Genomic DNA, 13,856 nt, shown 5'->3' on the forward strand with positions numbered 1-13,856 from the left:
ATGAAGTTCTTAGCAATGCATATTACTAATCAAAAATTAAGTTTTGATATATTTACGGTAGGAAACTTAAAAAATATCTTCATGGAACATGATCTCACTTAATATCCTAATGATTTTTGGCATAAAATAAAAATCTATTATTTTAACCCATGCAATGTATTGTTGGCTATTGCTACAAATATACCCCAGCGACTTAACACTGCTTTTGTGCTCCAGGGTCACATATACATGAGACTAATAATTATGCCAGTAATAAACTCTGTCGATACATAGCTGTGAAATACTACAGTATGTCTTCATAAACAGTGATCTTCATTAATTATTAATATTGGAAGTCTGGACAAAAATATTTCAAACCTGGAAGCCTTTGGCCATGTAATGTCATGTTTATTAATGCTTTTTTAACAGCTTTTATAATTTCATTAATTATTAGCTTTTCTTTTTCACGAATCCCTGATATAGTGTAATATTTAATGCATTTCATGATATTGATAACAAAGAATTAAATATATTTTCTTTCTCTTTGTTTTTTCAATCTGGTATAGAATAATCACATTCAAGATTATGTGATAAACGAGTTAGGCTAAAAGTAATCAGATTACATTACCTAATATGTGTAATCCAGATTACATTACTAACTGTAATTTTTGTCATGTAATCTGTAACCAGTAACAGACTGCAGTTTGTAAGCATTACACACATTACACTGTTAATCACAGAAAACCTGGAAAATTGATGGAAAAACATGCAGTTTATGGCCATGACTTGAGTATAAAATCAGCTCTTTAATATGAGCTCTTAATATATATTATACGTTACGACAAATGATTTTCTAAACCAATTTCATTACCATAGCAAAAAATAAATTTAAAAAAGTATTAAATTTTTTTATTTACCTATTTGAAAATATAAAATAAATTAAATCAGTTCATTAATGCTAATAATAATTTTAAAGAAAATAATATGTTAAGTATTGCTTTAATGGAAAATAAAAAAATTATTAATGGAAAATTGACTAATTTTCCAGTCCTGGAAAGCACATGAAAAATTAGAGAAAATGTAAAATGTCCTGGAAATATGCCCTTATGACTGGTTTTGTGCTCCAGGGTCACAAATTAAAAATGTCCTGGAAAATGATCACTGAACCCTGTCTGATCATGTTTTTGATTTATGCGATTTCCCCAGACACAGTCGGCTCTAATGTGATTGAAGAGACCTGGTCTCCCGCCTCGGTTCCTCTGACTAATGAATTCAGGTATAACATGACCGAATCCCTCCCGTTCGTCCCTCAGAGTCCCTCATTGGGATATGACAGGTATGTCTTTTAATTATTTTGCATTTTATTTTTGACCACACACTATCAAATTAATACCCTTTCGTCATTTTTGTGAAGCTTCCCTTGGAACAACATGAACAGCCAGCGTGCGAGTCCTTATCCCTACAGAGATCAGACCAACTGCATGCCAACAGGTGAGCAGGTTTCCATCGCTGTGAGTGACATCCAGCACTGTAGCATGCAGCTGGTGAAAGATGAGTGACCGTTTTCTTTGTGTGCTCCGTGAAGGTAACGGTAATTACCAAACTGCATTCTCATGCCATGAAAGCCAAACCGTGACCCACAGCCATCAGCCGGTCTGGGGTGAGAACGCCACCCAAAACATCAACTCCACCTGGGACACTAGCAAGGTGAGCTCTACAGAAGCGTTCATTTTTATCAAGCACTTTCTAAAAGTCATAAGTCACAACGCTGGAATTTCTAACTTCCTTGAAAAATACTGATATTTGAGGCAAGACACAGCAAATGAATAGAGTAACTAATAGATATCACCATACTTGTTGATTGATTACCTTAAGAATTGCAAACATATATATATATATATACACGTTTTTTTCTGAAATGTGATGTTTAACCCTTTGGTGGTGTTGATGTGGCGGTCAAAAATAATATAATTTTTTTATAATTTTTTTTTTTCAATGAAATTAATGTACTATATTTTAGTTTGATAATGTTTTCTATTTAATATTTTGTATTTTTAGGGAATTTTATGGTATTTAATAATATTTATGGAAAAGTTATGATCCATTTATTACTTGTTAACCACTTTTTGAGCATAAACTGTCATAAATTTTGAATGCTTTAAAGAAGACACTTGGCAGATTATTGCTGAAGTGAAAAAAGTTAAAAAGTGAAACTAAAAAAAGTTATAGAAGTCTAAGTTTGTTTTTCTGTAAAGTTGCTTTGCAATGATTTGTATCGTGAAAAGCGCTACACAAATAAACTTGAATTTAATTTTTATGAAAAATGCACAAAAATAGGCTACTATTTTTTTATTTTTTTATATGAAATATATATTGTCCAAAAAATATTCTCTAAGACTGCAAGAAAATCAAAGCCATAAATTTAAACAAGTTGTGTTCCAAATTTGAGGTTGATATCTTAAAAAATGAGCTTTCAGTAAGATTTGGTTTGGGTGCAGTACCAAACGTTTCCACTAGATGAATCTGCTTCCCATTCGTTTCCAACAGTACAAGTGTTACTATTATTTTTAAGACCATTTAACCTTTTCCAGTCATGTCCTTGATATTTATGGTGTGCACATAGCAAGTGCCAAAACCTTTACCAAGTTTCTTATTCTGAAGAAGTAAAAAAAACAGCACCAGAGGGTTAAATATTCAAATTAGGCGTTTAATTTTGTTGACATAAAAAAATACAAATGTGTAAAATCGGGCAAATTATATATAAACAGATGGTAAAAACTTTCAGAATAAAACCTTTAGATATAAAAAAACACAAACAGATGTTTTCTTTACACTAGTTTGAAACAACACTTTATGAAAAGCCAAATAGCCCAAAATCTCTGAATTGTTTAATGCATAAAACAATGTTTTTGCCAGCAGTATCTTGCCTTGATACCATTTTCGATACCACAGAGAAAAATTTCTACAATTAAGGGCTTACTTCTTACACAGAATCTAAATTAATGGACTTGTAACTGTAAGCAAAGTATTTTCTTGTTAACTGAAACTCTGAAGGGGTTGTATAATAATAATACTGATGATAACAATAGAATATATTAAAGATTTATACAATAAATAATCTTTCCATTGATGTATGGTTTGTTAGGACTGCAAGAAAATCAAAGCCATAAATTTAAACAAGTTGTGTTCCAAATTTGAGGTTGATATCTTAAAAAATGAGCTTTCAGTAAGATTTGGTTTGGGTGCAGTACCAAACGTTTCCACTAGATGAATCTGCTTCCCATTCGTTTCCAACAGTACAAGTGTTACTATTATTTTTAAGACCATTTAACCTTTTCCAGTCATGTCCTTGATATTTATGGTGTGCACATAGCAAGTGCCAAAACCTTTACCAAGTTTCTTATTCTGAAGAAGTAAAAAAAACAGCACCAGAGGGTTAAATATTCAAATTAGGCGTTTAATTTTGTTGACATAAAAAAATACAAATGTGTAAAATCGGGCAAATTATATATAAACAGATGGTAAAAACTTTCAGAATAAAACCTTTAGATATAAAAAAACACAAACAGATGTTTTCTTTACACTAGTTTGAAACAACACTTTATGAAAAGCCAAATAGCCCAAAATCTCTGAATTGTTTAATGCATAAAACAATGTTTTTGCCAGCAGTATCTTGCCTTGATACCATTTTCGATACCACAGAGAAAAATTTCTACAATTAAGGGCTTACTTCTTACACAGAATCTAAATTAATGGACTTGTAACTGTAAGCAAAGTATTTTCTTGTTAACTGAAACTCTGAAGGGGTTGTATAATAATAATACTGATGATAACAATAGAATATATTAAAGATTTATACAATAAATAATCTTTCCATTGATGTATGGTTTGTTAGGATAGGACAATATTTGAAAATCTGGAATCTGAGGGTGCAAAAAAATCAAAATATTGAGAAATCATCTTTAAAGTTGTTCAAATGAAGTTCTTAGCAATGCATATTACTAATCAAAAATTAAGTTTTGATATATTTACGGTAGGAAATTTACAAAATATCTTCATGGAACATGATCTTTACTTAATATCCTAATGATTTTTGGCATAAAAGAAAAATGTATAATTTTGACCCATACAATGTATTGTTGGCTATTGCTACAAATATACCCCAGCGACTTAAGACTGCTTTTGTGCTGCAGGGTCACATTAAGTATATGTTTATGTATATGTATATTAATTATTTTAAAATTACAATACTTGTGACTAAACTTCAAGGTGTTTGTGACGACAGGTTTATGAAAGCTTCTCCTTACAAATGTAGTGAAATGCAGAAATCTTCAGTCCACAAAAAATGTTGGAAATTATGTTGAACTCCCAGCACATGCATTTAAACCAGTTGGCAGATACTTGAACTATTAATACCCTACAAATTGTTTGCACTGGCATCTTGGTTTAAAAACCGTTTCTACATTCGTATTCTGAGCTCCTCAGAAACACACGGTGTTTATTTTCCCGCCTGATAGAATGTGTGGGTTTCTCTTCATTGAGAAGTTAGATGCTTGGAATATTTAAGCAATCTTTTTTTGTTTTTCCAGCCATACTTTTCAGGAACCAGAAGTCTGTCACCCATGTCCAGTCTGTTTGGCTCGATCTGGACTCCTCAAAGCGAGCCTCACCAGAGCCACTTTCACTCGGAGCGGTCCGTCGCACCCTTCAGACGCGAACCAGGCGGCGCCTGCCCGAGAAAACCGTACTCCAGCTTCAATCCCTTTGGAGTACACATGAATTTGGACATTTGGAACTCCTCCTCAAACCGGAGCTCCACCTCTCAGCTCTCCAGCGATTCAGGCTACTGCGGGGAGATGTGAGGAAACCAGAATGTGCTTTTATCTGTAATGGGGAAAAATGTGAATATTCTTCTTTCTTTTATGTTTGTTGTTGTGCTAAGGTTCTGCATTTTGTTGTATATTTTTCTAGACGTTTTGCAAGTTTGCCCATTGAAAATAAAAATAAAAGTTTTGTACTTGATTTTTGTGTTGTGGATTACTTGGTTTAATTTGATCGGCTGAATTTCTCAGACAACATTTCCTGCAGACTTGCTTTATACAACATTAGAAAGATCAGGCCCTTTCTTTCAGAACATGCTTCACAACTCCTTGTTCAAGCTCTTGTTTTGTCCAGACTGGACTGTTGCAACGCTCTCTTAGCAGGTCTTCCAGACAATTCTATCAAACCTCTACAAATAATCCAGAATGCATCTGCAAGATTAGTCTTTAACGAGCCGAAAAGAGTGCATGTCACACCTCTGTTCATCAATAGCTGCTCGCGTCAAATTCAAGGCATTAATGTTTGCCTTCAAAACCACCACTGGCTCTGCACCGCTTTACATAAATTCAGTTCTTCAGAATTATGTGCCTCTAGAAGCGTGCATTCTGCAGGTGAACGGCGCATTATAGTGTTGTCCCAAAGAGGCACAAAATCACTTTCACAGACTTTTACATTAACTGTTCCCTGCTGGTGGAATGATCTGCCCAAATCAATCCCAGGAGCTGAGTCCTTAACCATCTTCACGAATCGGCTAAAACACATCTCTTCCATCTTCATTTGACCCTCTAACTCTAGCACTCTCTATTCGAATTCTAAGAAAGAAAAAAATAAAACACTCAACCCTCTGACACTTGCACTCTCTATTCTATTTCTATTATTTTGACTTGTTTTATTTTTATTTAAAAAAGATCCTCAAAACACTTGCACTCTATTCTATTTCTATTCTTAATAGTTTTCTTTTAAAAAACCCTAACACTATCATTCTCTATTCTTCTATTCTATCGACTTTTCTTTTTATTTATTATATAAATAAATTTAAAAAATAATTAAAGGGGTCATATGATGCTTTTTTAAAGATCATTATTTTGTGTATTTGGTGTAACAGAATATGTTGACATGCTTTAATGTTCAAAAAACACATTATCTTTCAAATACTGTACATTATTGTAGGTCCTTTATGCCCCGCCTCTTGTTAGAACGAGCCGTTTTAGGGGGGCGTGGCAGAGTCTTAACTTTGATAAAGAATATCTCTTGGTTTTGAGACTTTAGTCTTTGCAACTTCAGGGATCTTATCTATGCACAATCAGCTTGTAACACTCCAAAGAGAAAGGAAAACTTGAAATCGCATCATATGACCCCTTTAAAATAAATAAAAAGACAAATAATTAAAATAAAAAACCCTTGCTACGTGTACTGCGTTAGGTGCGTAACCGGGACTTGTCACAGCACTTACATATCATTGCTCTTTTGTTAGTTTTGATTGCTTCTATTGTCCTCATTTGTAAGTTGCTTTGGATAAAAGAGTCTGCTAAATTACAAAATGTAAATGTTAATTGCTTTGTCAGATGTTAAATACTATAACATGCTACTCGGGCTACGACAGTGAAAGGAAAACATCAGACAATATGAACTATACATTGTTGACGACTTTTTGAGCAAAATAAAATAATTTCAAATATATGATGAAAATATTGAAACAAAATAAAATGTATCAATTTAAATGATCTAAAAACTTTTTTGAACTGAAGCAATTACTTTATTTTTAAATAAATCTTTATTATTTTATTAAAATAAAAAAAACAGACATTTCCCTCTATGAAAGTCCTTGTATTAGTTTTTGCCATTTCAAGCAAACTGAAAGATGGTTAAAACATTTGTGAGATTTAAGCCATAAAAGTACAACACAGAACAATTACTGGAAGTGTCCATATACAATTATGAAGTACTGCATAGTTTTCATCTGTAGGGTAGAGTTTTGGCTGTCAATGACTAGAATATATCCAGAACATCTTAATAATGCAATGTTTATTAATGTGCTGTGCAGAAAAGGATATAACACTGGTCACCCGAATGTGGCATTAAGATCTACAAATGGGAAAGCCTCGCTGGTTGTGTGTCCGTTTACATGGTTATACAAGGAGTAAAAAAAGGAAGAAAGACATTTTTGGGATGTACGTAATGTCATATATTGTGTGTTTTGTGCAAACAAGCAGCACTAGTTCCCTGTGTATGACAATAGGACAGTACAGGAGAACAGACAGAAGACAAAGATGATCTACTTTCTGCATTTTATATGTGGCATGAGAAGACTTGAAAAAAAAAACCCTGGGCACTTTGTCAGTTTTTTTTAGCATTTTGAATATGAACACAGAACATGACTGGTCAACAACACAAAACAACCACTCTCACAGCACACGGAGATCAATCATTAATGCATGTCTTCTGATACACAATTAACCAGGCACTATTTAACATTATTTGTGAGCCTGCAGCACAAAAGCAGTGTTAAGTCGCTGGGGTATATTTGTAGCAATAGCCAACAATACATTGTATGGGTCAAAATTATAGATTTTTATTTCATGCCAAAAATCATTAGGATATTAAGTAAAATGTTTATCACATTAAAATTATTTTACGCTCTGAAATAAACACTGGGCAACATTGTTCCAATCAGAGAAAACTACATCTATATCTACATCACATCTATAGTGTGAGAGATTCACTTATTTTAGTTTAGCTGGCCTTCCATCCCATGGAAATCATTCAAGACATAAACACCAAAACCCGACAAGCATCCAAGACAATAATAACAGGCCAGCATGTGTGGGTTTACACATAGATAGATAGATAGATAGATATTCATAGATAGATAGATAGTCAGATGATAGATAGATAGTCAGATGATAGATAGATAGATCGATAGATAGCTGCATGCAGAATTCCCTATTTAGAAAGAAAGCTGCTAACTAGTTTCATGGGACATTTTGTCACCCCATGCATGGTCAAAATAAAATGATTTCAGACTGACCTTGTTGCTCTAATCAAACATTGGGAAAATGATCGTACGAGGAAAAAGCAAACAAGCTGTAAATGTTTCGATATTACTGTTGAAAATAAAGGTCAGTCGATTACAATGACACTGACATTCATCACCTACAGTACGCAATATAAACCTGAAACTCAAATCAAGAGTAAATAAACCATTTAAAGGAACACTCCACTATTTTTGAAAATAGGCTCATTTTCCAACTCCCCTAGAGTTAAACAGTTGAGTTTTACCGTTTTCGAATCCATTCAGCCGATCTCCGGGTCTGGCGGTAGCACTTTTAGCTGTAGCTTAGCATAGATCATTGAATCTGATTAGACCGTTAGCATCTCGCTCAAAAATGACCAAAGAGTTTCTATATTTTTCTATATTATTCCTGAAAATAGTCCCCAGCTAGGTAACTTCCAATAAGCCTATTTTCAGGCGCTGCATAATATCATTGCGCCTGCTGCACCCATGCTACGGCAGCAAGTTCCTTGATTATTACGCCAGAATGAGAGTATAGTTCCTAGCCATATCGGTCTAGAAAATCGCAACTTTTCATTTTCCGTCGGTCTTAGTACACGATGTAACTACAGAAGAGTCAAGTTTTAAATAGGAAAAATATAGAAACTCTTTGGTCATTTTTGAGCAAGATGCTAACGGTCTAATCAGATTCAATGATCTATGCTAAGCTACAGCTAAAAGTGCTACCGCCAGACCCGGAGATCGGCTGAATGGATTCGAAAACGGTAAAACTCAACTGTTTAACTCTAGGGGAGTTGGAAAATAAGCCTATTTTAAAAAATAGTGGAGTGTTCCTTTAAAACCAGAATGAGAGCTCACCATGTTCTTCTTTCACTTAATACTTATAATATACACAAATTCTATCATATCAGAGACACAGTAACTCATTTAACATAAAGCCATCCAATTAATTACTTCCACACTTGGCTCTGTAGACAAGGATTTATGTAGTTCTGCTTCCATAAACATCAATGTGTAATATGGTTTTTGTGACTCAATATGAAACGGCATACAATATGTCAAAAGCAAACAAAGTCAATAAATTTGCACATAGCATGTCTTTAAAATGACTGCACGGCATGCATTAGAAAATGTTAAAACTTACGTGAACGCGTCATCTGCCAGAGTACTCTCACTAAGATGCTTCATGTTTTATGAATTATTCAGTTCTTTGTGAGCTGGGAAGATAATATAAATAAATCATAGATTAGGACTACCATGTTTGCAGAATAATGACACTGTTTTAAAAGAATAAATCAGTGCTGCAGGATTCAGGATACTCTCAGTTACTGACATATTTCATGAAACCAAACTTTACTTTAAATCGTGTCTCTTCAATCTATGATCTGTCCTGTGATGAATTATTATATTCATCCAGACCTTGCTTCCATTTGAGCTGGCAGACATTCTAATTTTCCAGAAAACAGTTTTGATCAGTGATTCAAAAGTTTAAAAGCCTAAAGTGAATTAATTTATGGTGATAAGTAAAAAGAGCAATGATCAAATAAATAGAAAACGCAATGAGGATATGGCTAAATAATTCATGATCTGTAAAAAGTATTTTAACCAGAATATATATATATATTTGAAAGTATTTTACATTTGCATCATGCCGATTTTAGAGTCATTAAATTCTTAAAATGGGTTTTTTTAATCATATTAATCCATTATACATACAGACGAAGGTGTCCAGATTTCTGAAATGAACATTCAGAGACATTTCTGAGTTCAGTGGTCAAAATATCATTTGTGATTAAATCTACAAATTAAAAAACGGTGGCAATATATTTGTGAATGTTTTTGTTTTTAATTGTTGTGGTTTCCATATATTAATATCATAATTAATAATCACAATAACGTTTGAGGATCAAACTTACCTTAGTTTATTAATAGGCCTACAATTCACCAAAAATCACACTATGAAAAGTAAATAGTAACTATTGCAAATAGTAAACAGATAAAAATAGGATTATAATAAAATTCTGACTTTATAAAAACATATTAAAAATAAAACAATAAGAATGAGAACGTATGATGAATAAAACTTAACAAACATTTTCTGACTGTATTTAACATTTTCACAAACTGTGAGTATAAAGTAATTACAACTTTTCAAATTATTTTATGTGCTTTTGGAAATGAATTTTTACTATCCCTAATCAGGCGTATTATTTTGCATTTTAGGCTCATTTTGACCACAAAGTATGTGCTTTCTGTACAACTGTACAGTAATATTGTCGTATCTACATTAACCTCTATATGAAGTATTTTGCCTCCTGTAATGATTTATTTATTTAATACAGTTCCTCAAATGTATGCTTTTCTTGAGAAGATATTGCTTTGAGACGTGTTTTTTCCCCCAACATTCCTCAAAATATCTTCTTTTGTGTTCTGCAGTCATACAGGTTATGAACGACACGAGGGGGAGAAAATTATTATTATTAATATTTATTTATTTTTTAAGTGAACTCTCCCTTTAAGTGCCATGGACAGAGGTGTTTTCACTTAAGTTGTACAGTAATTTGATATTTAGAGTGATACAAATGAAAGCGCCTTTAAGGGTAAATAGTTCTCCAATGAAACAGCATAACCATGGCAGCTGAAGAGCTTGAACAGAGACCACCATAAAAGTCAGCATGTGGGAAAAGCCAGCATTAACCTGTTTATGCTCCTTCAGAGAATCAACAGCAGGTGGCATTCTAGTAGAGGAAACGTTTAAAACAACAGGATAAAAACAGTGTTTGGCCTGAGCTATGGTGGTGAGTTGAGCTTTAGTGCTGGTAATGTGTGTAAAGAAGAAAGAGGGCAAATGAAAATGGTGATATTTTTGTTCTATTCGATCTTTTGCTGTTATCTGGATGATTTATAGGTTCTCTCTTTTGGTTTGTATTGCTATGCTTAATTTGCATCTGTCTCTTTATCTCTCTCACACACCTACACAAGTAAACACTGGGTGTGGTTCAAAAAAAAAGAAAAAGAAAAAAAAGTGGCCTTTGTCAAAAACAAATCATGGTTATATAATTAAACAAGCACTTTATAGCTAAATAATAATAATCAACTTTTTCCCCCCACAAAATGACTGCATCATTGTAATTCAGAATCAGTGGATGGAAATATTCATATAAATGTATTTTATTGATTAGCTTATACTGATTGTACTTCTACAATCACAGAGGACAGGGCTCAGAAATAACATTCAAAATAGAAAATATCAATAAAATGTATAACACGTTGACATTTATGCCTGACTGGACAAATGCACATTAGGTTTCATTTCAGAGTTACAGTATAGCTTAAAGTGATTTTGCTCCAAATTTTACTAGTTTTTTTTTTTTTTTTAGGTTAAACTCCTACAGCTGGAACAAATATTCCATTGTGTCAGACTTCACCATGTTGCCATGGATGCGTTCTAAAGCATGTTAACCAATCGGTGCTAAATATACAGATATGTCAATAGACAAACCTTTCTAAAAACAAACAAAAAAGGCATTGTACATTGTAACTGAGGTACACCTGCAGAACTTTGTGAAAAGCCAATGATTCACTTGATGAGTGAGCCATCAGAATATAAGAACCAGAGGTGGCAAAATAATTCTAGAGGTAGAAATTAGGATTTTTGTAAAATCGGTATTGATTTCATCAGCTGACAACAATCTATTAATGTTTACCTATTCATTTTTTTTTTGTATTTTTATTAATTTTATATAACTCAACCATTTTTAGTATATCATTTATGCCCTCCTTCACCAACATGGTGGGAGCTTGAGAAGTAAACACACATAGCAGAAGGGTAAAAGCATGTAAAAAGCCTTCCTGTGCAAGTCTGGTTCAGCTTTTACCACTCTATTAATCACCACTAATTATGCTTAACCAGTAACACTTTGGTTCAATTCGTTAATGCAAATTGGTTAATTAATTAATTAGTTAATGCATTAGGTATCTAATACTAACAATGAACAACAAATTTATAGCATGTATTAATCTACAGTAGGTTCATGTTCATTTATTAATATACTGTACTATTGTTCATTGTTAACTTATGTTCATTCATAATACATTAACTAATGTTAATTTGACATTTTTAAAAACTTGCTACAAATGCATTAGCATATAGAAATTAATATTAACCGAATAAATTAAGTAAAATATGGTTAATTGTAGGGATGCACGATATTGGATTTTTGCCGATATCAGATATTTTTCAACTCATTTTGGCTGATAGCCGATGACGATACCGATATATTTCCTTTTGTTTGGAAACAACACCAAGTCTCTCCTGTACAGAGATTATAAACAAATTATTTTTCATTTTGGTTAGTTTGGTTTTAACAAAAACTTGCTTTTGAAAATTAAATAAACAATGAAGTTCTTTTATAATGAGAGTACATTGAAAGCTTTGAAAATAACTATAAATTAACTATAAAGCAATCCTTAACATTTTATTTGAATATTTAACATTTGTAGATGGTCTAAAGCAAAAGAGTTTTCATAATCCATTTGAAAAAAACAAAACATATTACACATTAATGAATAAATCTGTATATATATAAATTATTTAATTTACAAGTGTCTTGTTTGTGATTTTTATTCATGTAAGCTATACCTTCTGACCTTTAAATTATGACATAATTTACTGCTTTATTTATTCAGAAACACAAGTATCTTAATGATATTTGTGTATTTTACTTTCATTTTATTACAAGTAGGCCAACAGCGCCCCCTAAGTAAATAAAAAGCCTTACCGGACGAGCATTAGGACCCGCTGCTGCTCGCACTAGTAACTGTGACTCTATCGAACACACCAGACGCCTCATTCTGTACTCGCCTTCTCAAATTAAATGCTCAAAACAGTGAATTTAATCATCGTTCAGGAAAAAGTTCACTTCAAGAATGAGCACACTGCTGACGTGATATTATCGCTGTCACACCCTGAGAACATGCGAGTTACTCGTCTTATCGGTAAGGCATATCGGCATAATTTTTCATATCGGGCCGATGCCGATATTAGCATTTTAAGCCATTATCGGCTGATTTTGATTTCAATAACGTTCCGATAATACCGTGCATCCCTAGTTAATTGTTATTTCATGTTAACTACTGAATTAATGTTTAGAACCTTATTGCAAAGTGTTGCCACTTATTCTAACACTGATTTGTTAGTTTTGAGCAACACAGACGTTTGTTGACTACCTGTCGACTTCATTTCAAACAGATACTGTGAGAATATTTAATGCATACAGTGTATGTGCTTTCTCAAAAGTTTGGGCTAAAACTAGCCTTTCCTCTAGCACCAGGTTTTGCCACTCCCGGTTAACAGCATGGCTTTAAAAAGAAAGAGCTAGCAGTATATTCACAGAAAAGTCACAAATACAGTGTCATCAGCAGCAAGACAGTGTACAGCAGCATGTACCCTGCATGAAAAGGCCATTTGAAAACAAGCAACTCAGCAGCAAAGATTTTGAACATTTCCAAAAAAAATCACTGGAGAGGCATCTTCGAACTACTATAGCTGTAGTACTCATTGCATCAGCTACACTAAGGTGTATTTGGATAACATTCATAGACATGTTCATCAAACAGTCTTCAGCTTGATTTGTCATCATGCACAGAAAACATTTATGTGAAATGTGGATGAATCTTTGAGTGCCCATCAAGCTGTTTTAATGGAAATGTTACCCTAGTAAACAGTACTACATTTACCTCATATTATATAAAATTACAAAGCAAGCATATGGATATATGACAAGTTGTCTTCTATTTTCAGCAATTTGTGAGAACAGCTCACAAGATCTTTGTAGAATTAACAGAGATTATAAAATATAGGGTTAATCTAACACTAATTACAATTTGTGATTGATGTGTTTTCTGTGACAGTTGATAATGTATCAAGTATATGTAAGAAAAGGCCATCAAAACCATCCTCAGGTGGATGTGGAAGTGCTACTAAATGTGCTGTCAAATGGTGACAGTAGCTCACGTCATTCTTGAAAATCTGAAGCCCAAA

The 13,856-nt window shown here is 33.1% G+C and overlaps 1 protein-coding gene across 3 annotated transcripts in view; it reads left to right on the forward strand.

Moving 5' to 3' along the window:
* Positions 1–4,986, forward strand: part of LOC107757619 (transmembrane protein 131-like) — a 60,740-nt gene extending 55,754 nt beyond the window's left edge. For all 3 annotated transcript variants that reach the window (XM_016575151.1, XM_016575152.1, XM_016575153.1), the window contains 4 exons: positions 1,186–1,315; positions 1,394–1,470; positions 1,565–1,686; positions 4,569–4,986. In XM_016575151.1, the coding sequence (XP_016430637.1) occupies positions 1,186–1,315; positions 1,394–1,470; positions 1,565–1,686; positions 4,569–4,841 (602 nt within the window). In that variant the 3' untranslated portion in view covers positions 4,842–4,986. The remainder of the gene's footprint in view (positions 1–1,185; positions 1,316–1,393; positions 1,471–1,564; positions 1,687–4,568) is intronic.
* The last annotated feature ends 8,870 nt before the right edge of the window (positions 4,987–13,856 follow it).

The sequence above is a fragment of the Sinocyclocheilus rhinocerous genome, unplaced genomic scaffold, assembly GCF_001515625.1.
Source record: "Sinocyclocheilus rhinocerous isolate Xijiao unplaced genomic scaffold, SAMN03320098_v1.1 scaffold323, whole genome shotgun sequence".
In the NCBI taxonomy this organism is placed as follows: Eukaryota; Metazoa; Chordata; class Actinopteri; order Cypriniformes; family Cyprinidae; genus Sinocyclocheilus; species Sinocyclocheilus rhinocerous.